The sequence below is a fragment of the Vulpes vulpes genome, chromosome 1, assembly GCF_048418805.1.
Source record: "Vulpes vulpes isolate BD-2025 chromosome 1, VulVul3, whole genome shotgun sequence".
Taxonomy (NCBI): domain Eukaryota; kingdom Metazoa; phylum Chordata; class Mammalia; order Carnivora; family Canidae; genus Vulpes; species Vulpes vulpes.
In genome coordinates, this window is record NC_132780.1 from 102,061,407 (window position 1) to 102,086,740 (window position 25,334).

Consider the following 25,334-nt stretch of genomic DNA (forward strand, 5'->3'; position numbering starts at 1 on the left):
AAAGCTGGGGTAGCAATCCTTGCATCAGATAAATTAGAGTTTATACCAAAGACTGTACTAAAAGATGAAGAGGGACACTGTATCATACTTAAAGGGTCTATCCAACAAGAAGTCCTACCAATTATGAATATTTATTCCCCTAATGTGGGAGCCGCCAAGGATATCAATAACCAAAGTAAAGAGATACTTAGATAATAATACACTAATAGTAGGAGATTTCAACACAGCACTCTCATCAAATGGCAGAACTTCTAAGCAGAACATCACCAAAGAAACAAGGGCTTTGAATGATACACTGGACCAAATAGATTTCACACATATATATAGAACATTCCATCTGAATGCAACTGAAAACACATTGTGACTGCATACTGGGTCACAAATCAGGTCTCAACTGATACCAAAAGATTGGGATCCTCCCCTGCATATATTCAATGCTTTGAAACTTGAACTCAATCACAAGAAAAATTTGGAAGAAATTCAAACACATGGAGGTTAAAGAGCACCTTACTAAACAGCGAATGGGTCAACCGGGAAGTTAGAGAAGAATTAAAAAGATTTATGGAAACTAATGAAAATGAAAATACAACCATTCAAAATCTGTGGGATACAACAAAAGTGGTCCTCAGAGGGAAATACATCGCAATACAAGCCTCCCTCAAAAAATTTGGAAAAAGGTCCAATACAGAAGCTAACCTCAAACCTAAAGGAATTGGAGAAAGAACAGCAAATAAAGCCTAAACCAAGCAGAAGAAGAAAGATAATAAGATTAGAGCAGAACTCAAATAGAGACCAGAAGAACTACAGAACAGATCAACAAAACCAGGAGCTGGTTCTTTGAAAGAATTAATAAGCAGGTAAACCTCTACCCAGCCTTATTAAAAAGAAAGAAGACTCAAGTTAATAAAATCATGAATGAAAGAGATCACAACCAAGAAAAGAAAAACGATTTTAAAAACATATGAGCAGCTATATGCCAACAAATTAGGCAAACTAGAAGAAATGGATGCATTTCTGGAAACCCGCAAATTACCAAAACTGGAACAGGAAGAAATAGAAAACCCAATCAGGCCAATAACCAGGGAGGAAATTGAAGCAGTCATCAAAAACCTCCCAAGACACAAAAGTCCAGGGCCAGATGGCTTCCCAGGGGAATTCTACCAAACGTTTAAAGAAGAAATAATACCTATTCTACTAAAGCTGTTTTGAAGGATAGAAACAGAGGGAATACTTTCAAACTCATTTTATGAGGCCAGCATCATCTTGATTCCAAAAGACCCCACCAAAAAGGAGAATTATAGACCAATATCCCTGATGAACATGGATGCAAAAATTCTCACCAAGACACTAGCCAATTGGATCCAACAGTGCAGTAAGAGAATTATTCACTATGACCAAGTGGGTTTTATCCCCAGGATGCAAGGTTGGTTCATCACTCATAAAACAATCAATGTGACAGATCACATCAAGAGAAAAAGCAAGAACCATATGATCCACTCAATAGACGCAGAGAAAGCATTTGACAAAATACAGCATACATTCCTGATCAAAACTCTGACATGATACTGTACGTAGGAAACCCAAAAGACTCCACCCCAAGATTGCTAGAACTCCTACAACAATTCGGCAGTGTGGCAGGATACAAAACCAATGCCCAGAAATCAGGATACAAAACCAATGCCCAGTGGCATTTCTATACACTAACACAGAGACTGAACAAAGAGAAATTAAGGAGTCAATCCCATTTACAATTTCACCCAAAAGCATAACATACCTAGGGATACACCTAACCAAAGAGATAAAGGATCTATACCCTAAAAATTACACAACACTTCTGAAAGAAATTAAGGAAGACACAACGATGGAAAAATATTCCATGCTCCTGGATTGGAAGAATTAATATTGTGAAAATTTCTATGCTACCTAGGGCAATTTACATGTTCAATGCAATCCCTATCAAAATACCGTGGACTTTCTTCAGAGAGTTGGAACAAATCATCTTAAGTCAGAAAATAATCAGAAAAGATCCCGAATAGCCAGGGGAATATTGAAAAAGAAAACCAGAACTGGGGGCATCACAATGCCAGATTTCAGGTTGTACTACAAAGCTGTGGTCATCAAGACAGTGTGGTCCTGGCACAAAAACAGACACATGGATCAATGGAACAGAATAGAGAACCCAGAAATAGGCTCTCAACTCTATGGTCAACTAATACTTGACAAAGCAGGAAAGACTATCCACTGGAAAAAGGACAGTCTCTTCAATAAATGGTGCTGGGTAAAATTGGACAGCCACGTGCAGAAGAATGAAAATAGACCATTCTCTTATACCATACACAAAGATAAAATGGTTGAAAGATCTAAATGTGAGACAAGAATCCATCAAAATCCTAGAGGAGAACACAGGCAACACCCTGTTTCAACTTGGCCACAGCAACTTCCTGCAAGGTACATCTATGAAGGCAAGGGAAACAAAGGCAAAAATGAACTATTGGATCTTCATCAGGATAAATAGCTTCTGCACAGCAAAAGAAACAGTCAACAAAACTAAAAGGCAACCTACAGAATGGGAGAAGGTATTTGCAAATGACCTATCAGATAAAGGGCTAGTATCCAAGATCTATAAAGAACTTCTTAAATGCAACAGCAAAGAAACAAACAATCCAATCATGAAATGGGCAGAGACATGAACAGACCTTTCTCCACAGAAGACACAGACATGCCCAACAAGCACATGAGAAAATGCTCCACGTCACTGGCCATCAGGGAAATACAAACCAAAACCGCAATGAGATCCCAACTCACACCAGTGAGAATGATGAAAATTAACAAGACAGGAAACAACAAATGTTGGAGAGGATGTGGAGAAAGGGGAACCCTCTTGCACTGTTGGTGGGAATGTGAACTGGTGAAGCCACTCTGGAAAACTGTGTGGAGGTTCCTCAAAGAGTTAAAAATAGATCTTCCCTAGGACCCAGCAATTGCACTACTGAGGATTTACCCCAAAGATACAGATGCAGTGAAACGCTGGGACACCTGCACCCCGATGTTCACAGCAGCAATGTCCACAATAGCCAAACTGTGGAAGGAGCCTCGGTGTCCATTGGCAGATGAGTGGATAAAGAAGCTGGGGTCTATGTATACAATGCAATATTACTCAGCCATTAGAAAGGATGAATAATCACCATTTGCTTCAAATGGATAGAACTGGAGGGTAATATGCTGAGTAAAGTGAAGAAAGAGGGGGAAAATATACAAATTAGTAAGGAAAAAATAAAACTATCCTTAGCCACAGATAACATGTTATCTATGTAGAAAATCGGAAAGAATTGACCAAAAATAGAATACCAAGCAATTACAGCAAGGTTGCAGAATAGAAAGTTAATATACAATATACAAAAGTCAATTGCTTTCCTACATTTCAGCAATGAGCAAGTGGAATTGGAAATTAAAAACACAATATGTTTATATTAGCACAAAATGAAATACTTAGGTATAAATCTAACAAAATATGTACAAGACCAAATGAGGAAAACCTCAATTCTAATAAAATCTAAGAAGAATTAAATAAATGGAGATATTATCCATGTTCTTGTTTAAGGAAACCCTATTATTAAAACATCAGGTCTTTCCTATTTGGTATATATTTTCAATGCAATCCCAGTTAAAATCCTAGTAAGTTATTTTGTGGATATCAACAAACTGACTCTAAAGTTTATATGTAGAGGCAAAAGACCTATAATGGCTAATACAGTATTGAAAAAGAACATCGTTGAAAGACTGATACCACCTGACTTCCAGATGTAAACAGGAATCAAGACAGTGTACTATGGGTGCGAGAATAGACCAACAGGTCAATGGAACAGAATAGAAAGTCTATAATAAACATAGTCAACTAGTCTTTGATCAAGAGCAAAGGCAATGCCTTGGAGCAAAAATTATCTTTCCAGCAAATGGTGCTAGAAAAACCAGATATCCACATGCAAAAAATAAAAACAAAAACAAAAACAAAAAACTAGACACAGTACATTACACCCTTCACAAAAATCAGGTCAAAATGGATCACAGACTTCAATTTAAGTTTTATAATTTTGTGTTTTACATTGAGGTCTGTGATCCATTCATTTTGACCTGATTTTAAGAGGAAAAACTTAGATGACATTGGAAATGTCACAGATTTTTTTAGATACAACTACAAAGACCAATCCAAGAAAGAAAGAAAAAACCTGATAAGCTGGATTTCATTAAAATTTAAAACTTCGGCTCTGCAAAAGACAATGTCAAGAGAATGAGAAGACAAGCCACAGATTGAGGGCGGGGGGGAATGTTTGCTAAAAACACATCTGATAAAGGAGTTACCTGAAATATACAAAGAACTCTTAAAGTTCAACAGTAAGAAAACAAGCCGATTTATAAATGGGCCTTAACGGGCACTCCACGAAATATACAGAGATGACAAATAAAGACATGAAGGGGTGCTTCACACTATATGTCATCAACAAAATGCAAACTGAAGTAATGAGATGCCACCTTACTTGAATGACCAAAACTGGTAATACTGATGACACTAAATGTTGGTGAAGATGCGAAGCCACAGGAACTCTCTTTCATTTCTGGTAGGAATGCCAAAAAAAAAAAAAAAAAAAAAAAAAATGGTACAGCCACTTTGGAAGATGGTTTGGGGGTTTCGTACAAAACTAAACATACTCTCCTTATGTGATCCAGCTCTTGCCCTCCCTGGCACTTACCCGAGGGAGTTGAAAACTTAAATCCCCATAAAAGCCTGCAGCTAGGGATCCCTGGGTGGCGCAGTGGTTTGGCGCCTGCCTTTGGCCCAGGGCACGATCCTGGAGACCCGGGATCGAATCCCACATCAGGCTCCCGGTGCATGGAGCCTGCTTCTCCCTCTGCCTATGTCTCTGCCTCTCTCTCTCTCTGTATGACTATCATAAATAAATAATAATAAAAAAAATAATAATAAATTAAAAAAAAAAAAAAAGCCTGCAGCTATAAACACGCAAAAGACATTTTAATTATCATTGCCCAAACTTGGAAGCAACCAAGATATCTTTCAGTAGGAGAATGGATAAACAAAACTGTTGTGCATGCAGACAAAGGAATTTTATTCGACACGAAAAAGAATTGAACCATCAAGCCATGAAAAGACATAAGGGAATCTTAAATGCATGTTAGGAAGTGAAAGAAACCAATGTGAAAAGACTGGTTTCACATCTACTGTGGGATTCCACTCTCTGGCATTCTGGAAAAGGCAAAACTATGAAAGTAAAAAGATGAGGGGTCGCCAAGGTTTGGGGAGGTGAGGATGAATAGGTGAAGTGCAGAGGATTTTTAAGACAGTGAAAATATGTACTATATGGTACTATAATGGGTTTATGTAATTATAAATTGCCCAAACCCATAGAATGTAGACTACCAAGAACCCTAATGTAAATCACGGACTGTGGGTGATCATGATGTACCAGTGTAGGTTCATCAATTGTATCAAATGTACTCTAGTGAGGGAATGATAATGGGGGGGGGGGGGCTCTGTATGTGTGGGGGCAGAGGGTATATGGGAAATCTCTGTACCTTCTTCTTAATTTTGCTGTGGACCTAAAAGGGCTCAGTAAAAGTAGTCCTTTAAAAAAAAAAAAGAAAAAGAAATAAAGAACTTGGTGCTTTGTGACACTCTCATAATAGATAGGAAATTAAATTTCAACCTGGTATTAAATAATGATTTCTTTTTATGATATGAGTTTATGTTGCTCATGTAATTTTTTCAGGAAAGTGAGAGGAGACTTTTCTGACTCATATTAAAATTACAAGAAAAGCTGAAGCATTCCTTGGTTTTCAGATGGTCTATTGACATTTCCTACTATGCAGAAATTCTGTATTGATGAGCATTGTGACACCACACCCCTTCCTTTCTAATAGGTAAATGGCCACCTCTTTAAATTTAGTGAAATCCTTTCTAGACCAAAAGAATTTATGCTTTGAATTCTACTCAAGGGCTATGAGAGTCCTAATAAAGGAGAGGTGGGTAGGGCACATGATAGAAGAGGCCGATTTCATCTCACAGCGCCCTGTCCAAGAAGATGGATTGGAAACACAACGCGCTAATAACACTAAAGATTCTCTTTGCTAGGTTATCTTTTGTACATTAATTATACAGAAGAGCCTGCTTAAATGGATACCCTTGCTGTAGAATGTTTCTTTTACGGGAGGATTCTTTTCCTTACTCTGCACTTGAATTGGGAGATATTATCAGAGAGCTATCGGGGAGATAAGTGGATATAAAGACAAAGTTTATTTCATTTGTAGTATAAGCTTACTCATTAAACTGACCAATGAATCATCATTGTAAAGGGGACTGTGTCACTGTGATGTGGTCACATCACCCTTGTATTCAATGCAGCTATAGTTTTAGATCAGATATCCATGAAAACTGCGATAACTTTGCACATTTTAAGACAGTGAAAATATGTATTATATAGTACTATGCTAAACTTTTACTTATCTTACACGATATGAGGTAATATAGCCCAATAGTCTTTTGCTCGATGTTCATTTTAATAACACTCATAAAGAAGTGTTACCTAATGTCTAAAACCAACTTGAGAATCTTCATGTTTCTCTATAATGCCTTTCAAGACAACTATCTCCAAACAACGATGTAGAGCTTATGTGCATTATTTTCCAAACCTAAAATATTTTTATGTTATCGGTCTCTAATTTCTAGGTACTGTTTGTATCTGGTCTTTTGGTGCATACATCCTACATGGATGACAACTGAACTTTTTCCTTTTAAAAGAAAAAAAATGTGTTATTTTTGAACCAAGATCAGAATAATAAGCAATCAGGGGATTGCCTGCTGTATATTAGTGCTGTGCCTGGCTTGTAATTCATATGATTTCATTTAATTTTCCCAAAAGTTGTCAAGAACTTCCTTCCTATTCACTCTATATAATGAAACAATAGGAAAATCTAGTTCTTTTCTGTTTGCATGTATTTTTTTTTCTATCGTTCCTATGGCTGCCCTAAACTTGTTTCTTGTTTATGCAAACAAGTCCTATTTTTCCTAAATAATCAGTCTTCACTGCATTTTAAGTTATCACACAGCTTTTACCCAATCCCAGGTGTTGTTTTGAATTCATAGGCTATGTATTTATTCCTTTTTTAAAACATTTTTTATTTAAATTCAATTTGCCAATATATAACATCCAGTGCATAGCCCATCAAGTGCCCTCCTCAGTGCCTGTCACCCAGTCACCATATACCCCTGTCCACCCCCGCTTCCATTTCGCTTTGTTCATTTCCCAGAGTTAGGAGCCTCTCATGGTTTGTCACCCTCTCCAATGTTTCCCACTCAGATCCTCTCTATCCCTTATAATCACTTTCACTATTTCTTATATTCAAAGTATGGTGAAACCATATGACGATTGTCCTCCGATTGACATACTTCACTCAGCACAATAGCCTCTAGTTCCAATAATGTCGAAGAAAATGGTGGGTATTCGTCCTTTCTAATGGCTGAGTAATATTGCATTGTATACATAGACCCCAGCTTCTTTATCCACTCATCTGCCAATGGACACCGAGGCTCCTTCCACAGTTTGGCTATTGTGGACATTGCTGCTGTGAACATCGGGGTGCAGGTGTCCCAGCGTTTCACTGCATCTGTATCTTTGGGGTAAATCCTCAGTAGTGCAATTGCTGGGTCCTAGGGAAGATCTATTTTTAACTCTTTGAGGAACCTCCACACAGTTTTCCAGAGTGGCTTCACCAGTTCACATTCCCACCAACAGTGCAAGAGGGTTCCCCTTTCTCCACATCCTCTCCAACATTTGTTGTTTCCTGTCTTGTTAATTTTCATCATTCTCACTGGTGTGAGTTGGGATCTCATTGCGGTTTTGGTTTGTATTTCCCTGATGGCCAGTGACGTGGAGCATTTTCTCATGTGCTTGTTGGGCATGTCTGTGTCTTCTGTGGAGAAAGGTCTGTTCATGTCTCTGCCCATTTCATGATTGGATTGTTTGTTTCTTTGCTGTTGCATTTAAGAAGTTCTTTATAGATCTTGGATACTAGCCCTTTATCTGATAGGTCATTTGCAAATACCTTCTCCCATTCTGTAGGTTGCCTTTTAGTTTTGTTGACTGTTTCTTTTGCTGTGCAGAAGCTATTTATCCTGATGAAGATCCAATAGTTCATTTTTGCCTTTGTTTCCCTTGCCTTCATAGATGTACCTTGCAGGAAGTTGCTGTGGCCAAGTTGAAACAGGGTGTTGCCTGTGTTCTCCTCTAGGATTTTGATGGATTCTTGTCTCACATTTAGATCTTTCAACCATTTTATCTTTGTGTATGGTATAAGAGAATGGTCTATTTTCATTCTTCTGCACGTGGCTGTCCAATTTTACCCAGCACCATTTATTGAAGAGACTGTCCTTTTTCCAGTGGATAGTCTTTCCTGCTTTGTCAAGTATTAGTTGACCATAGAGTTGAGAGCCTATTTCTGGGTTCTCTATTCTGTTCCATTGATCCATGTGTCTGTTTTTGTGCCAGGACCACACTGTCTTGATGACCACAGCTTTGTAGTACAACCTGAAATCTGGCATTGTGATGCCCCCAGTTCTGGTTTTCTTTTTCAATATTCCCCTGGCTATTCGGGATCTTTTCTGATTATTTTCTGACTTAAGATGATTTGTTCCAACTCTCTGAAGAAAGTCCACGGTATTTTGATAGGGATTGCATTGAACATGTAAATTGCCCTAGGTAGCATAGAAATTTTCACAATATTAATTCTTCCAATCCAGGAGCATGGAATATTTTTCCATCGTTGTGTCTTCCTTAATTTCTTTCAGAAGTGTTGTGTAATTTTTAGGGTATAGATCCTTTATCTCTTTGGTTAGGTGTATCCCTAGGTATGTTATGCTTTTGGGTGAAATTGTAAATGGGATTGACTCCTTAATTTCTCTTTGTTCAGTCTCTGTGTTAGTGTATAGAAATGCCACTGGGCATTGGTTTTGTATCCTGATTTCTGGGCATTGGTTTTGTATCCTGCCACACTGCCGAATTGTTGTAGGAGTTCTAGCAATCTTGGGGTGGAGTCTTTTGGGTTTCCTACGTACAGTATCATGTCAGAGTTTTGATCAGGAATGTATGCTGTATTTTGTCAAATGCTTTCTCTGCGTCTATTGAGTGGATCATATGGTTCTTGCTTTTTCTCTTGATGTGATCTGTCACATTGATTGTTTTATGAGTGATGAACCAACCTTGCATCCTGGGGATAAAACCCACTTGGTCATAGTGAATAATTCTCTTACTGCACTGTTGGATCCAATTGGCTAGTGTCTTGGTGAGAATTTTTGCATCCATGTTCATCAGGGATATTGGTCTATAATTCTCCTTTTTGGTGGGGTCTTTTGGAATCAAGATGATGCTGGCCTCATAAAATGAGTTTGAAAGTATTCCCTCTGTTTCTATCCTTCAAAACAGCTTTAGTAGAATAGGTATTATTTCTTCTTTAAACGTTTGGTAGAATTCCCCTGGGAAGCCATCTGGCCCTGGACTTTTGTGTCTTGGGAGGTTTTTGATGACTGCTTCAATTTCCTCCCTGGTTATTGGCCTGATTGGGTTTTCTATTTCTTCCTGTTCCAGTTTTGGTAATTTGCGGGTTTCCAGAAATGCATCCATTTCTTCTAGTTTGCCTAATTTGTTGGCATATAGCTGCTCATATGTTTTTAAAATCGTTTTTCTTTTCTTGGTTGTGATCTCTTTCATTCATGATTTTATTAACTTGAGTCTTCTTTCTTTTTAATAAGGCTGGGTAGAGGTTTACCTGCTTATTAATTCTTTCAAAGAACCAGCTCCTGGTTTTGTTGATCTGTTCTGTAGTTCTTCTGGTCTCTATTTGAGTTCTGCTCTAATCTTATTATCTTTCTTCTTCTGCTTGGTTTAGGCTTTATTTGCTGTTCTTTCTCCAATTCCTTTAGGTTTGAGGTTAGCTTCTGTATTGGACCTTTTTCCAAATTTTTTGAGGGAGGCTTGTATTGCGATGTATTTCCCTCTGAGGACCACTTTTGTTGTATCCCACAGATTTTGAATGGTTGTATTTTCATTTTCATTAGTTTCCATAAATCTTTTTAATTCTTCTCTAACTTCCCGGTTGACCCATTCGCTGTTTAGTAAGGTGCTCTTTAACCTCCATGTGTTTGAATTTCTTCCAAATTTTTCTTGTGATTGAGTTCAAGTTTCAAAGCATTGAATATATGCAGGGGAGGATCCCAATCTTTTGGTATCAGTTGAGACCTGATTTGTGACCCAGTATGCAGTCACAATGTGTTTTCAGTTGCATTCAGATGGAATGTTCTATATATATGTGTGAAATCTATTTGGTCCAGTGTATCATTCAAAGCCCTTGTTTCTTTGGTGATGTTCTGCTTAGAAGTTCTGCCATTTGATGAGAGTGCTGTGTTGAAATCTCCTACTATTAGTGTATTATTATCTAAGTATCTCTTTACTTTGGTTATTGATATCCTTGGCGGCTCCCACATTAGGGGAATAAATATTCATAATTGGTAGGACTTCTTGTTGGATAGACCCTTTAAGTATGATACAGTGTCCCTCTTCATCTTTTAGTACAGTCTTTGGTATAAACTCTAATTTATCTGATGCAAGGATTGCTACCCCAGCTTTCTTTTGAGGACAATTTGAATGGTAAATTGTTCTCCTTCCCTTCATTTTCAGTCTAGAGGTGTCCTTAGGTCTAAAATAAGTCTCTTGTAGACAGCAAATACATGGGTCTTGCTTTTTTATCCAGTCCGATAACCTGTGTCTTTTCATGGGATCATTTAGCCCATTCACGTTTGAAAAATATGAATTTAGAGTCATCGTATTACCTATTCAGTCCTTGTTTTTCTGGATTGTTTCTTTGGGCGTCCTTTTTCTTTTAGTGTCCCCCTTAATATTTCTTACAGAGCCAGTTTGGTGATCACATATTCTCTCAGTTTCTTCCTATGCTGGAAGCTCCTTCTCTCTCCTATTCTGAATGAGAACCTAGATAAAGTATTCTTGGCTGCATGTTCTTCTCATTTATACCCTGAATATATCCTGCTAGCCCTTTCTGGCCTGCCAGGTCTCTGTGGAGAGGTGTGCTGTTATTCTGATATTTCTTTCCTTATAAGTTAAGAATCTCTTGTCTCTCGCTGCTTTACAGATTTTCTCTTTATCTTTGAAATTTGCAAGTTTCACTATTAAATGTCGAGGTGTTGAATGGTTTTTATTTATTGGGGGGGGTGGTACCTCTCTATCTCCTGGATCTGAATGCCTATTTTCTTCCCCAGATTAGGGAAGTTCTCAGCTATGATTTGTTCAAATATACTTTGTGGTCCTATGTCTCTCAGCCTCTTCTGGAATTCCAATAAAACATATGCTCTTCCTTCTCAAGCTACCATTTATTTCCCTAAGCCTTTCCTCGTGGGCTCTGCATTGTTTGTTTTCCTCAGCTTCCTTCCTTTCCATCAACTTGTCTTCTATGTCACTCACTCTCTCTTCCACCTCATTAACTCTTGCAGTTAGACCATCCAGTTTGGATTGCAACTCAGTTAATCTGTTTTTAATCTTGGCCTGATTAGATTTCAATTCTGTAGTAACAACGTCTCTAGAGTACTTTATGCTTTTTTCCAGAGCCCCCAGTAGCTTTATAATTATACTTCTGAATTGAATTTCTGACATCGTATTTAAATCCAAATTCTGTAACTGTGGCAGAGAGTACCGCTTCTGGTTCTTTCTTTTGTGGTGAATTCTTCCTTCTAGTCATTTTGTCCAGCGCAGAGTGGCTGTATGAGCGAGCTGAGTCAAAAATACCAACCACAATCATACACCCTAGATGATTCCAAAGAGGTCAGAGACCAGAAAATAAAAGAACAGAGCAAAATAAGACAAAATGACCACTAAAGTGAAAAACAAATTGTAAAATAAAGTAGTAGAAATAAAAAACCAGAAACAAAAAAAAAAAAAAAAAAAGAGAGAGAGAAAAAAAAAAAACAGGATCATGGTGGTGAGGAAGTGGTAGTGGAGAATATAATCTACCTGAGGGGTCCTAGAGGGTGATCCTCTTGTTTCTGAGTGTATTTTGTTCTGTATGTTAGAAAATGCTCTATCCAAAATTTATATAAACCAACGATACTTATAGAAAGACTCTACACTGTCTACAAAAACATAAACAAGATAAAAGAGGGGGGCATTGTGGGAAGGAAGAGAGTATAATCTCAGAATGAACCAGCACAGTATTCCACTTGGTTCCGGGTGTATGTTGGTCGTGTTTTAGAAGGTACTAACTTCCACCATTGTGAAACAAAATGAGACAGAACAAAACAAAAAATACCCATTTCGTATATCTACAAAAATTAAATTGAATACGTTGAAGGGAATCCAGAAGTGAAAAATATGTATCTTTCACATGTAAATGTAGAAATATGAATCTCAAAACAAAAAAAGTTTAAAAACAAAGAGTCGGTAAAATATTGTAGTTAAGGTGGGAAAAGAGAAATAATTGGAAATTTTTAGCCTGATATAAAAACGAGCTGCAATGATAAAAAACAAAACAAAAAAAAAAACCCTCTAGTTGTATGTTCTATTTTCTCTCAGTCCTGGAGCTTTCCAGCACTGCTCAGGCGGTAAACTCGCTCTTCCTCGTCCTTGCAGCTGGTCTCCTGGGGGCGGGGCCTGCTGCGCTGGTTCCCAGGTGTGAGCACCTGCGGAGATGCCCTGCTCCGCCCTGCCGGGGGGAGGGCGCCGTGAGCTGTGGATCCCGCGAGACCTTTATCCCCGAGGCCCTGCCCCTCCCAGGGGCAGGGGAGACGCCTCGATGGTGGTGCCAGTTCTCCAGCCCTGGGGCCAGCTGCCCCTGAGTAACTACCCGTCGCTCTAGGTCCGCACTGGCCTGGCGCCCCGGGGCAGGCGGGGGCCCTGACCTGCACCGCAGGAGCGTCCCCACCATCCTGGGCCCTCCCGGCCTCCGCGGGCGCCGGGCTCTGGGCGGAACCCGCCAGCCCTCCTCCGAGGTCCGCCGTGGTTGGCCGTGCGCTTCCCGCAGGGGCTGTTGCTCTTGTAGTGACGCCCAGGCCTGGAGGGTTCCCTGTGATCCCGGCTCGGGCGACTTCCCCGCGAAGCCCTCTTCCGACCGGAAACTCCAGGGACTGGTAAGGACCGGGCGCGTCAGGGGCTGCACTTCCGGCTTGGGGCTGCGCTTCCGGCCGAGGCTCTTCTCTTCCGCTGGAGCCGGGCACCTCGCGGGCCGCCCCCACTTTAGTTCCCTCCCACTTTCTCCGCCCTCCTACCCGGATAGGAGCGGAGGCCCTCCTCTCTGTGGCGTCCGACTGTTCTCCCCTTACGTCTCAGGTCCAGTTGGTCCGTGCTCAGGATGGTGTGGAAGCCCCGAGGGTGAGTTAGCGGCCCGGGTTTAGGGCCGCGCGCCGCCATCTTGCCCCGCCCCCATCCAGTCCCGGGCTTGTCGTCCTTCTGCCCACTTATACGGCGGGTGCTCATAGGTCGCAGCTACCAGACGTGAATTCTCTTCTCGCGGTGGTCATGGCTGCTCCGTAATTTGACTTAGGTCCCCCTTGATGTTTAAAGTTTTTGAAATCAGATTTTCTCGAAGTTAATTTGATTGGTTCTCTTGTATCCTTTGTTCTTCAGCTCGCCCACGGTTTTACTTGATGCTGCACACACGCACACGTCCTACGTTAAAATAAATCAATGTAAACAACTGTGATTCTCTTTCAGAAACACGATGGCCATTTCACAGTCATCCAGTTGGTCGGTATGCTCCGAGGCATCGCCTCAGGGATGAAGTATCTCTCCGATATGGGCTATGTCCATCGAGATCTGGCAGCTAGGAATATATTGGTCAACAGCAACTTAGTATGCAAAGTGTCAGATTTTGGTCTCTCCCGGGTGCTGGAAGATGACCCAGAAGCTGCTTACACAACAACTGTAAGTTTACATGTCCTTTTCCAGCATAAGTTGCTTACTTGCGTCGTTTTCAATATTATTAGAATAATTCTGTTTTTTTCTAATTTTCTGCTCGCACGTGTTCTAAATTTAACATCATCACTTAACGGAAAAGTATTTGCTTTACTCTGAGTGCCTTGTCAAAAAAACAAAACAACAACAAAAAACTTCCGTCTGTTTGACTGTTTTCTTTCTCCCATTGTACTGGGACTTTAATATCATGCTTGAGGCCCATGTTTTCACTGCCCTCACAACAAAGCTGCCTTTGCTTGACGTATTCTTGATGCTTAACAATTATCTCCTTTAAATGGGGTTCTGTATAGGCCAGTGGTGAATCAGTTGCATCAGTGCTAGTGAAGAAGCAATGGTTATAAAATCACTTTTTCCCCCTCACAGCAAATGTTATGGAATGATCTGATCCTACTTCCAGATGAACAAATGGGTTTCCCTGGGTACATATTAGTATACTCTAAACTTTTTTTTGAATGATACTTGGGGAGAATACGAACAAGAGTAAGAGGCTAAAACTTAAAACTTTAGAACCAAACTGTCATCTGTAGATTATACAATCCCAACTTAACTCATGAAGACTTTAAGCATTTCTGAATGCCCCAAAACCAGTGCATTCCACTGACCTTTTTGGTTATTGTTTCAAGGATTTCAGTCTCAGAGTCTTTCTTCAGTTGTCTGAAAGCTAATAATTTGTACAACTATCCTCTCTCCTGTTATTTTTGAAACAAAACCTTCACCATCAGTTCATTTGACAGTCACCTTCAGTGAAAAGTGAGTGAAATTATTGAAGATGTTTTTACCCTCTCCTCTTTCTCCAACCTTATACATTATTGTAAAAGAGGCAAATCCGTTATTTAGTTCCCTTTTATTTCATTTTCTATGAGATTGTTTTGAAACCTCACCATATTCAATTACTCCAGAAGAGATGCAAGTTTAACATTATGAATGAAACGTATTATGCTCTCACTATGCTTGCACTGTAGAAATGCTCTGTATTACTTTATTGTTATTTTCACTAATTTTTTCCAACAAAGAATTATAGTGATAAGGAAAATAAAGTAATCTCTGAGAGCCTGACACATAAGGTAGCAGCATCTTTTAATTTGACCAAAAACCTTCATAAAAATAAAAATCTAGCATGTCTGAAAATAAATTGTTCATTTCAGGGAAAGCACTATTTCCAACTCCATTTTCTAATTGGAAAATGTCATTTTTTTCCATTTTTTTCAAGGCTTTTCTTTTTATAAATGTGTAACTTGAAGCAACTTTTCAAGTTACAGAACAACGTAGATAAGATTTTTCTATTACACATTTTATTTCCAACCTTGAAGAATAGTGTTTAAAATTATTGTATAAATTTTATACAGTATAATATTTATAAAAATTCCAACAAATATGGTCTAAAAGAGCAAAATCATATGGAATAAAGAGTAGAAATACGATGTAACTATTATACTCTATGTATGCCTATATGATATACATGAAATTCCTATTAAATAATATTTTAACTGCTATTTAAAATGGGAAGCTCATACCTAAACTTGATACTAATAAAATTGGCAGAGTAACCCAAATTTTGAAGCATATGTAAGTTTTATTGTGTCATATTTGAAATCCAGCTTCCAGGCATGTTCTTCTGTCTTACATGATGATAGAGACTGAGAGGCCTCGAACGGTGCTATTTTAATTTAAATCTGACTACAAAATTAAACATCAGGTTAGGTAACCGGAATATTAATGCTCTAAAAGTGCCTCTTAAAAGCTATAAATTATGTCTCAATTAAGAAATAACATTCTGAATTTAAGAAGCATCAGTTGAATGGTAAATAATATGAGTACTTTTTGAAAATTATTTTTATTTTTTTTATTCCTGTGTAAGTAATGTACAGTGTTATATTGGGTTTAGGTGTATAATACAGTGATTCATTGATTCTATACATTTCTCAGTGTTCATCACAGTGAGTATACTCTTGGGCAGCCCTGGTGGCGCAGTGGTTTAGTGCCGCCTGCAGCCCAGGGTGTGATCCTGGAGACCCGGGATCGAGTCCCTCGTCGGGCTCCCTGCATGGAGCCTGCTTCTCTCTCTGCCTGTGTCTCTGCCTCAGTCTCTCTCTCTCTCTCTCTCTCTCTCTCTCTGTGTTTCTCATGAATAAATAAATAAATCTTAAAAAAAAAAAAACCAATAAGTATACTCTTAATTCCCTTCACCTATTTCACTCATCCCCCCATCCAACCCCCCTCTGGTAACCACCAATTTGTTTTCTGTATTTGTCTGGGTTTTTTGTCTCTTCTTTTTGTTTCTTAAATTCCACATATGAATGAAATCATATGGCACTTATCTTTCTCAGACTGACTTATTTTACTTAAGAGTATACCTTCTAGATCCATCATGCTGTTGCAAATGGCAAGATTTCATTATTTTTCTTATGACTGAGTACCACACCTTCTTTATCCATTCATCTACCATCAGACACTTCAGTTGCTTCTTGGCTATTTTAATTAATGCTGCAATGAACACAAGGGTGCATATATCTTTTCCAATTAGTGTTTTCATATTTTTTGGGTAAATACCTAGTACTGAAATTACTGGATCATGTGGTATTTCTGTTTTTAAATGACTATACCACTCTGCATTCCCACCAACAGTGCACAAGGGTTCCTTTTTCTCCACATCCTCACCAACACCTGTTGTTTTTTGTGTTTCTGATTTTAGCCATTCCGACAAATGTGAGATGATATCTTATTGTGGCATTGATTTGCATTTACCTTATAATGAGTGATATTGAGCATCTCTTCATGTGTCTATCGGCCATTTGTATGTCTTCTTTAGAGAAATGTCTGTTCATGTCTTCTGCCTATTATTTGGCTTTTTTTTTTTTTTGGTGTTGAGTCATATTAAGTTCTTTATATATTTTGAGAATTAACCCTATATGAGATATATCATTTGCAGATATCTTCTCCCATTTGGTACATTGTCTTTTTGTTTTGTTGGTTATTTCCTTTACTGTGCAAAAACTTTTTATTTTTATATAGTCCTGATAGTTTAAATTTGCTTTTATTTCCCTTGCCTTGGGAGACATATCTAGAAAAATGTTGCTATGGCCAATGCCAAAGAATTATAACCTGTGCTCTCTTCTAGGATTTTTATGGTTTCAGGTCTCACATTTAATTCTTTCATCCATTTTGAGTTTATTTTGTACATGGTTTAAGAAAGTGGTCCAGTTTCACTTTCGCATATAGTTCAGTTTTCCCAACACTCATTGTTGAAGAGACTGTAATTAAGAACTTAGAAAAAAAAAATCTCAGAAATACCTGTTTAAAGGCTCCTAGGGTACAAGATACCATACTTGGCTTTATACTGAATATGACAATTTAATACTTGAAACAGCAGCATTCTTACCTTCAAAGAGCTTACACTTTTATAGAATGCCCTCATACTTTTTAGCTGTTCAGTGCATTAAATGTTGACATAGAGGTCTGAAAAAAGAAATATGGAAGTACCAAAAAGAAGAGGCCTGGAGAAGACTTTACAAAAAGCTAAAATTTGAACCAAATATTTAAAAAATTTTGTTAGGGATCCCTGGGTGGCGCAGCGGTTTGGCACCTGCCTTTGGCCCAGGGCGCGATCCTGGAGACCCGGGATCGAATCCCACATCGGGCTCCCGGTGCATGGAGCCTGCTACTCCCTCTGCCTGTGTCTCTGCCTCTCTCTCTCTCTCTCTGTGACTATCATAAATAAAAAAATAAAAATAAAAAATTTTGTTAGACTGTTGGGAAATTCACATATAGGAAACAGAAAAAAGAAAAAGATTTGGAAATTTGGGGAAGTGAATAGACAGGTTGATGGAAATGTGGAAAGTTTAGAATGGGGGAGAATAGTAGTGGACAACCCAGATTTCTAAGGTATAATGGCAAAGTTAGTTGGGTGGTACTTCAAGAAATTTGAAGGTTTGCTATAGAAATTAAAAGACAGACATTGATTTATTTGAATAGAAGAATGACAAAAACACATGCATGTCTTAGAAGATACTATTGACAACAGTATGAAGGAGCGAAGGATTGAAGGACAGGAGGACTGGCTATAGGAAACCAGTTAAGGAATTATTGCTATAGGCCAGAAAGGCCATGTGGCTTTAATTAGAGCAGTGGCAATTGGAATAAAGAAGAAGGCAGAGAAATGAAAAACATATTATGAATATACAATTTACAAGAATCAGTAACTAATTAGATATGAATTATAAAAAGGAAGAAGGGTTTAAAGATGACACCAATATTTTTAGATTAAACAACTCGTTGAATGAGATACTATTCATCAGTTCAGAGAATCCCTGTTAGAGATGGCCTGGCTAATGGCATTAGATTTCAAAGCAAAATTATAACAAAGGGTCATAGGCACAGTGTTTCAAAGTCATCAAGATAATGGCAGATTGAGCATTGGCATTCTGTTGCAATTGTGTGTAAAATGTTTAGTTTATATATACTTAGGCTCCAAATTCTTTTTGTATTTCCTTTTTAAAAAGGAGTGAGATGCTTAGAAAACTTTACTGCCTAGTGAAGGTATATTATAATTCAAACAAACTCTGTATAACAAAATACAGGAGAATAGTCATTTATATGAAATTATTCTTCGTTTTATAAAACCATTTACACGAAAATAACTTTAAAGAGTAAGCTCCCTTGATATATTTTTAAAGTATAATTTTATTTTTTAAGGTGTTATCTATATTTAACTTTCGTAGAATATATCTTCTACCTTAAACAATTTTGATTTTTTTTCACTTACTAGATAGCTGTAATAGTTGTTACTTCTTCATTATTTATGTGTGTTTTTATAATCTGCATTAGGAAGGGTCTGGAGAAAAGGGGGGCTTGTGAAGGGTTTTAAAAACAGGAAGACATCATGGATAAAGATCTTTTTGTAGTCTTCAAGAAAATAATTCTTTTTTCCAGTTTGTATTTTTTTTAAAGATTTTATTTATTTATATTTGAGAGATACAGAGAGAGAGGCAGAGACATAGGCTGAGGGAGAAGTAGGCTCCATGCAGGAAGCCTGATGTGGGACTTGATCCCAGGATCCCGGGGTCACGACCCAAGCTGAAGGCAGATGCTCAACTACTGAGCAACCTAGGAGCCCCAAGAAAATAATTCTTAGAATAAAAGTATGCCTCATGGAAACAGTACCTTCCTAATCAAAACAGGAGCAGAATAAATAGATATTTTCCTTTAAGATGACTTTGCCAATTTACAGAGCCACATACCACAGCAAAGAGCAATAAGGACTGCTAAAAAGACAGTCTGTAAAGTTAGAGTGACCAGTGTGAATCCGGTACTGGGTATATAGCATTGGACTGCTCAGCAGATGAGCAGAATGCCCATTGGAGCCAGAGTGACCAGACCAGAAAGAGATGTGACAAGAGAGATTACTTTGCCAACAATTAGTAAGTCCTTTGTGCCTTATTTAGAAGATATATATATGTATATGTAATACATAAGAACATATTATTTACATTATAAAATATGCTAAATAAATAGAAGAATGAGATTTACAACAAATATAAGTAGAAATTCTAGTAAGTCTTCCTATAACTTAAGAGCATATTACATGTTCTGCTTCAGATGTAAGACCTGTTCATTCAGCATGTACTCAACAGGGTTTATTATGGAGTTGCCATACTTAAGGCCCATATTGGTCTCCTTGGAGAGCCAAAAACTAAACATAAAGGGATTCTTTAGAATGGATAAATCACTACACAGAGGGTGGATCAAGAGTAACCAAATACAGTAAAACATAAGAGGTGTGCAGATACCTGACTTCCTGAAGTGAATGTTTAAATCTTGAGACATGTCTAGCTTTAAAAACAAATATTTTTGATAAAGGTGAGACAAAAATTATTTCAGATCATTCACTATTCTGCTTTAATATGAGTAATTAAGATTTGCCTGGAGAGTATGTTTAACCTGATAAAACATACTCAGAGTTTTCACTCGTTTTTGTATATTTTAAATAAAAGAGTTACTGTAAAAAGTTATACAGTTAAAAAAAATTTAAATGCTTTTACCTAAAATCGTATAATATCTGATGCAGTGACTAAAAGAACTTGTACTGAGAAATGTTTCTAGTTTCTTATGTTGAAAAATAAAACTTTACCTTTAGAAATCTACTCCATCAGGTCATGGGTAGTATAGGTGATGTGCTAAGATAAAGCTTTTGGTAAAATTTATCTTACACTAAGTCTACCCTCAATGAACCAGGGCCAACTTGAAGAATGATTTTTATTTCAATTGGTCCTTCAGATTTAGCCAAGCTGAAAATGGAGGGGGTATGATTGCTTCAGGCACAAAGGCAGACCACTTAGGTAGATTATTTTGAAGCTGCTAGCCCCCAGAGAAGCAACATACAGTAGCATAAATAGAATATAAGAAGAGGATCCAGCACAGGATTCACTGAAAAATTAAAGCAAAGGAAATGACAGTTTCTTCTAGGTAAATGTAAATTCAGCAGTCTGAGTATAAAGGAAAAAAGTGAGAAAAATAGCAATGTTATCAGAATGCTGTAATGTGAAGATTTGGATAAGTTTTTTTTTTTTTTTTCAATAAAATGGTGATGAACAAATAAACCTTGGAAGAATGAAAAACAATAAAATCCTGGTGAGAAGAACCAAATTCATCACTAAGAAAAGAATTATGCCATTTGGGAAAAACAACTAAAGGACTCTTCACAAAAAAATAGTTCTCGCATGGCAGATACTATGATAGCACTCAGTCAAAATCAGTCTAACACAGAGGCCATTACAATTAGCTGAAGAGGAAGAAATCAATGTGCCAATATTAGGTTTCCTAATTTCAAAGGAAAAAACGTTCCCTTGAGCCAGCAAGAGTTTGATAGATTAATTCATGAGAAGAAAGTCTGACAGTTTTTATTTACTTTTGTCAATATAAGCTTTTTGTAAAGGAAATTCTAATGATCTGATATGTAGTAGCTATATTCTCAGAAATGAGTGTCTCTACACTTTGAGCCCAAATGCCAGAAAGCAAATCCCCAACTGTGGGGATGAAAGGGCAACAAAGCTTTATACTAAACCAAAGAGAACGTTTGTTAAATGCAAAGCAAGAATCTTCCTCATTAACTGTTCAGGAGGTGAATGGCACACACACAGGCTGAGAGACCCAAAATCTTAAGGTAGTGTCTGCAGTGGTGATATTGAAGGACACAAAACTTCTTTGAAATATACTGCTTGAGTGAATTGACAGTGGCAGATCTTGAGCAAAATATGGAAGTGGGAATCAACAATACCAGAGGAAATTAATATTTAAAGAATCGTTTCCTGAAAAAGCCTCATCTCTGAAGCTTAGGAAACAACAGTTTGTGATCATTACAGAGCTGTTTATAGTAAAACAAATGAAAAAGATTTGAAGATTAGGGGACACAGGAGAAAAGTACTGAACGAACAGATAGCTCTATCAGAAATCCAGAAGACAGAGGGGACCATCTAGCTAAATCGTGCATCCTGTTAAGCCAAGCCATGCTTTGGGGAAATCTCCATTTGCCATTTGTGCAGAGCATCTACAAAATCAAGCACTCCATCTTTCCAATATGCATTTTAAAGAAAAGTCCCTTAAACCTGGAAAGGCATTTTTTTTTTTGACCTGGAAAGACATTATTGAAGATAAGAGACCACTGAGAAACTTTTTGTTTAGCACTCAAAGTTTGGTGTATGACTTTCGAGTAATTTGTTTTGTTAAAGTAATGAGTTCCTTTAGATTTGTGTAAAGCCCTGGAGAACAGGAGAGTTACCATTTACATTTTTGTAAGGCTTTCTAGCACCTAAAATAATATGCTATTTAATGACTGCTTCATTAATTGCTGATAATTAAACCAATAAGAAAAGGGTAGGAAGTGACTGAAACTCAACAATTTTTTTCAGTAAAATTATATTTATTTCTTCTCTGATATCACTGTTAATCACAAACCATCAACTAAGTGAGCCTAAAATAATCCTTAATGCATCAGAAAGAGGTGAAAAAATTGCAGTGGAAAGCAACAAATGTAACAGACATTGAAGCACTTACAACAAAGAGTCACAGAGGGGAAAATTCTGTTTTGAAGTCTCTGAACACATCTGGTTGAAAGTTTTGAGCACAAAAGGATGCTTACAGCAGAGATAAGATACAAGACAAATGGCTCATAAAATCACATAATACATAAAATTCTAATACCTACAAACATCTGAAATACATCCAGTCCTTCTAACCTAAATGCTAATCGATGAGGAATAATCAAATGCCAGTCACAGTTCTCAGAGTATTCAACCTACACCTGATGATTAACCAAGAACCACAGGAAACACCAGGCATTGTTGGTGTTTGTGTTAGTAACATCCAAAACTGTCTCATTCAGAGTTAGTCTCCCTGCTCCCAGTGATTTTAGGACAAATCCAGGCTAAGTGGATTTACCGAGAAAGATCAATCAGCAGATGTTCAGTAAGCAGAAAGTACAGTGCTCACTGGCCCGTCTTGTGTGTGTAGAAAAAAGACAAAGTAAGACAATGAACACAGAGCTGCTGACTTTAAATCTAGAGTTCCAAAGATACCACCTGGAGAAATAAAGTCATTACTAATGCTTAATTATGAGTTTCATCTCTGATGTTGTAAGAATGCTTTCTTTTGTTGTTGACCATAAAATCTAGAAAGAAAAACATAATAAATGCCAAATAAATCACATGAAAGCTCTGGAGAAAAGCCTACTTATTCCCAGTGTAAAAAGCTTCCCATCAATAGCAAATAAATTGATAAAGGGTTCCAGTTATTTATACTGTTCCTAGTTGACCCTGTTAGCTGCTGACTCAACCTCTTGTGTCATCTCTTCCTTGCTAATAAAATCGGGGTGCTTGCAATGAGCTCAGGTCTCAGAAATAAACCATGATGTATATAAACCAGCTATATTTATACCATTCCCCTTTGACAGCTAAATTTTACACGCTGGTCACTTAAAAGCAAAGTGAGAATGACAACTCCTGAAAAAATTTCTGGTTGAGGTCTCCCAGAAATAATATTGAATAAAGGCAGCAAGCCTAAGGAGACAAACCCAAAGCTGAGGATGGCCAAGAAGGAAAATAAAAAGAACTTAGTTCATGATGCGAGGATATATGAGCATTTGACCACAAAGAGCCTAGTTCTCCAATGAAATTGTGCTTCTGTGTCAATACAACCATTTGTGGTGTACAAGCGGAAACCACTTACTCCAATTATTTTCTTATAATTTAATGAAATGTCTTATTTGCTTGGGTTCCTGAGAATTGGGCATCTATAATTCTGTAAATGGTAATTCAAAGACATTCTGATACAGTAGCCAATAGATAGAAAAACCTCCATATTGATAGAGTATGTAAATAGAAAAATGACAAAGTGAATGTTTAAATATCACGTCCATCATACAAACTGAACAGACTAAGCAGGCTGTAAGTATACAGTTAGTTTGAAGGTGCAGTTATCATGATTTATTCATTTAACACATATTTATTAATATTATTAGACAACAAGTTGGATAATGGAGCTAAAAGTACTTAGAATCTGGGGAGAAAACAGATATTAAAATTCACGTTATTGAATGTATACCTAAAATCTGAGACTTATACAGCACACGTGTACTGAGTGCCTACTGTGTGCCAGATACTGTTCTGGGCATTGGAGATACTGCAATAAACAAGTTTTTCTCATGGAGTTTACAATCTTGAGCATGGTGGGAATGAAAATAATAAAGTAGTTTTTTAAAAAGGGAATCTCATCTCAGTGATAGGTACCTCATATATAATTTTTTAATTATTTTTTAAATAATTCTTTAAAAATAAAAGTAACTACCTTAGAAGGCATGTTCAGAGAATACCTCATTAATGAGGTGGTATTTGAAATGAGACCTGAAAATTATAAGGGTATCAGCCAAGGGAAGATCTGAAGCCAGATGTTCTAGAAAACAAATATAGATCCTAAAGTGAGGACAAACTTAGCATATGTTAGGACTAGGAATAAGGCCAGGATGGTTGACATTGAAAGAGAAGTAGGAAATGAGGACAGATCTGATAGAAACTCAAAGGTCATAGACAAAAGTAGATATTGTATTCAAATTGCAAAGGGAACCCACTGGTATGATTTTAAGCAGGTGATGACATAACAGAATTTGTGTTTTTAAGAGCTCACTCTGGCTATATGTTGAGAATGAATTAATTGTAGAGGGTCAAGGAGAGAGAGAGAGCAAAGAGACTTGTTTACCATACCATAGACAGGAAATGATGGTAGTTTGATATATACTAGCAATAGGAAAAGTGAAGAGTGGTGGGGAGACTTGGGAGATCTTGTGTCAATAGCTTTGCCTAGATCTCTCTCTCTCTCTCTGTGTGTGTGTGTGTGTTAAACAGATATCAAGGCCCAAAGAAATTAAGTGGTATCAAGTCATAGGGCTCTTAATTGGAAACGATGTCAATTAACCATCACAGTAATGACGGTGTTAAGGGAAGATGTTTGTCCTACAGTTGAACCTTCCTCCTCTTCCTCTTCCAATACTTCCCATTACAAATTCTCTTCTATTATTTACAAACTCCCCTCTATCTCTTACCTCTGAGACCCATGCAGAAGGTGGTGGATAGTAGTAGTTGGAGGTCTTTGAAGATTGAGAAATAAAGAGATTGATGTTTTAGTCTTTGGTGATCCATCTTTTGCTTATCGAACTTTTTATTTTTTGTTTTTTTATGTTTTTAATATTTTATTTATTTATTCATGAGAGACACAGAGAGAGAGAGAGAGAGAGAGAGAGAGAGAGGCAGAGACACAGGCAGAGGAAGAAGCAGGCTCCCCGGAGGGAGCCTGACGTGGGACTCAATCCCAGGACCTCCACGTCACGCCCTGGGTAGAAGGCAGGTGCTAAACCGCTGAGCCGCTCAGGCATCCCAGCTTATTGAACTTTTTAAATTATTTTGAATATTTTACTTTTAGATAAAAGAAAATATATGTTATACAAATAGAGAAATAGCTCCTGACAGAGTATCAAGAGATCTCTCTGACCCATATATTTAAAGTTTTTCCTCAGTATTAGTCAGTGACTAGACAACATGTTTGTGTAGTTGTTTGAATACACTTCTCAGATCAAAAAGATGACTGAAGGCCCTTTCACTGGGCTACATTTATCTTTAAATGAAAGATTAAGGAAATGAAAAGTACAATTACTGATTTTTAAAATGGAATTCTGGGCAATATTCCAAGAAACTTCAGATTCTGCCTCAGAATTTCAAATTCAGTACCCATCCCTCATTTTCACTCCAG

General features: G+C 37.7%; 1 protein-coding gene across 1 annotated transcript in view; it reads left to right on the forward strand.

Annotated features, from left to right (window-relative positions):
- Window positions 1-25,334, forward strand: part of EPHA6 (EPH receptor A6) — an 870,413-nt gene that overhangs the window by 755,315 nt on the left and 89,764 nt on the right. The window contains 1 exon segment of the mRNA XM_072721173.1: window positions 13,782-13,991. Within this exon segment, the coding sequence (XP_072577274.1) occupies window positions 13,782-13,991 (210 nt within the window).